Source organism: Brassica oleracea, chromosome C7 (assembly GCF_000695525.1).
Source record: "Brassica oleracea var. oleracea cultivar TO1000 chromosome C7, BOL, whole genome shotgun sequence".
In the NCBI taxonomy this organism is placed as follows: Eukaryota; Viridiplantae; Streptophyta; class Magnoliopsida; order Brassicales; family Brassicaceae; genus Brassica; species Brassica oleracea.
This window is the reverse complement of record NC_027754.1, coordinates 30054536-30056712: the sequence shown is the minus strand read 5'-3', so window position 1 is coordinate 30056712 and position 2177 is coordinate 30054536. Positions and strand designations below refer to the sequence as shown.

Genomic DNA, 2177 nt, shown 5'->3' with positions numbered 1-2177 from the left:
CAGTACCCTAGAAGCGCAACGAGATGACGGTGACGCATTTTAGTCAAAACATCGATCTCTGATTTGAACTCAGCGAGTCCCTTATCACTCACAACAGAAGCAGACGACTCCATCCTCTTGACAGCTATTTTCGTTCCATCGTTGAGTTCACCTTTGTAAACTACACCGAAACCGCCTGTCCCGAGGATATTCTCTTCGCTGAAGTTGTTCGTCACACTCCTCAAAACCTGTATGGAGATAACCAAGTTCCCAGACTCCACGACGTGTATGTCACTGTTGGCGCTTCCGCTGTGACTGTAAGAGCTCTCGGCTGCAACAGCGAGTTCAATCGCATCGCTGTCACCAGAGTGATGAGGATGGATAACCATGTTGGTGTTTGGACTCTGAACTTTAGCGGGTCTCCTTCTCCTCTTGGCGTAGAGGCAAACTCCGAGTCCAATGAGACACAATGCACCAACAACCACAGGAAGAATTATCTTCACAATGCTTGATTTCTTAGAACTTTCGCCACAACCACCGCCACCAGAAGTCAGCACCTTCACACTTGCGCTGAACTTGGGCACATCACAGTAGGAGATATTGTTGTGAGACACATCGAGTATCCTAAGCTTAGGCAAAGTGGTAAGCTCTGTCGGTATACTCCCGGTGAGTTGGTTGCTATGAAGATTGATAGTTTCCAGCGAATCAAGCTTAGCAAAACTCGGAGATATCGTACCCGTGAGCTCCTGCCTCCCTAGGTTAACAACTGTAATGTTACTTGGGGAACAAGCAATCCCGAGCCAGCTATGACACGGATCATTCCCTTTCCATCTCATAGCCAGCTTCATCGGATAATTAAACGACTCAGCTATAGACAGCAACGTATCGACGCGAGGATCACAAGGAACACCAGCGGTATCCAGACAGAAGCTATTCGTTACCGCATCAACACTAACAGACTTCTGGAATAACGGAGTGGGTCCTTGAAATAAATTATTAGTCAAATTCACAACAGTAAGAGACTTGAGACCGGTAAACGACGGTGGGACAACACCGGTGAGCTGATTATCTCTTACATTGAAGAGCCTCAGAGACTGCAAACCAGAGAGATCAGGGATTGGACCTGAAAAGGCGTTACCTTGGAGAACAACCTCGACGAGAGAAGTCATGTTCTGCAGCACCGAGATTGATCCGTTGAGCTGCTGTCCGTTGAGGTAGAGCTGCTGCAACGACGAAGCCGCGAAGCTCGAAGGCAAACCTCCGTGTAGATTGTTCCGTGATAGGTTTAGAGAAGCGAGGCTCGGGAGCGTCTCGGAGCTGAAGAAATCGGGAATGGATCCGGTGAGGTTGCAGTTGACGAGGGAAAGGTTCTTGAGAGACGTCGCTTCCTTGACCGTCTCCGGAATCTCCCACGAAGGGAAAGGGTTGTCGTCTAAATACACCTCTTCCAAGGAGTTCATCCCGGAGAAGAGATTCTCCGGCGTCGAAATGAAGAGGTTGTCGTGGAGGTTGAGAGTCTGTAGATTCGTGAGACCGGAGAGATCGGGAATTGGGCCGGAGATTTTGTTGGAGAAGAGCTCGAGGATGACGAGCTCGGAGAGGTTCTGGAGATTCGGAGGGAGAGTGCCGCGGATGCCTTTCTGCTTGAGCTGGATCCCAGTGACGCGGCTGCTCCCGTCGCATTGGACGGTGACCCACTTGCAAGGGTTGGGGTTCGACCAGTCCACGTCCGATGTGAGGTTTAGGCTCGATTTGAGGGCTTGCATGACGACGTCGTCTTGAGAGGCCGCGAAATTGAGGAAGGAGAGGAGGAGACAGAGGAGGAAAAGATGAGACATTTTCCTCGACCTTGGAGGTGGAAGGAGTGACACTTTCTTTTTATCTTCTAGGGTTTTACGCGGCATTGATGATTAGGTGAAAGAAGAAGATGAAGAGACATTTTCCTCGACCTTGGAGGTGGAAGGAGTGACACTTTCTTTTTATCTTCCAGGGTTTTACGCGGCATTGATGATTAGGTCAAGGTGAAGAAGAAGAAGAAGAAGAAAAGGAAGAAGAAGCATTTCGCAAAAATACAAAAATTAAAGATGAATTATTTTTGTGTTTTTCTCTATTAAGTGGTGAAAAAAGTACCTGGCACCCGTAATTAGATGGTTCTAAGGTGGGGTATTGGATTTAGAAGAAGAAGAAAAGGAAAAGCA

At 48.3% G+C, this 2177-nt stretch overlaps 1 protein-coding gene across 1 annotated transcript in view; it reads right to left on the bottom strand.

Moving 5' to 3' along the window:
* LOC106303052 (receptor-like kinase TMK3) overlaps positions 1–1890 on the bottom strand; it is a 7083-nt gene extending 5193 nt beyond the window's left edge. The window contains exon 1 of the mRNA XM_013739419.1: positions 7–1890. Coding sequence (XP_013594873.1) covers positions 7–1883 — 1877 coding nt within the window. The 5' untranslated portion in view covers positions 1884–1890. The remainder of the gene's footprint in view (positions 1–6) is intronic.
* Between the last annotated feature and the right edge of the window lie 287 nt (positions 1891–2177).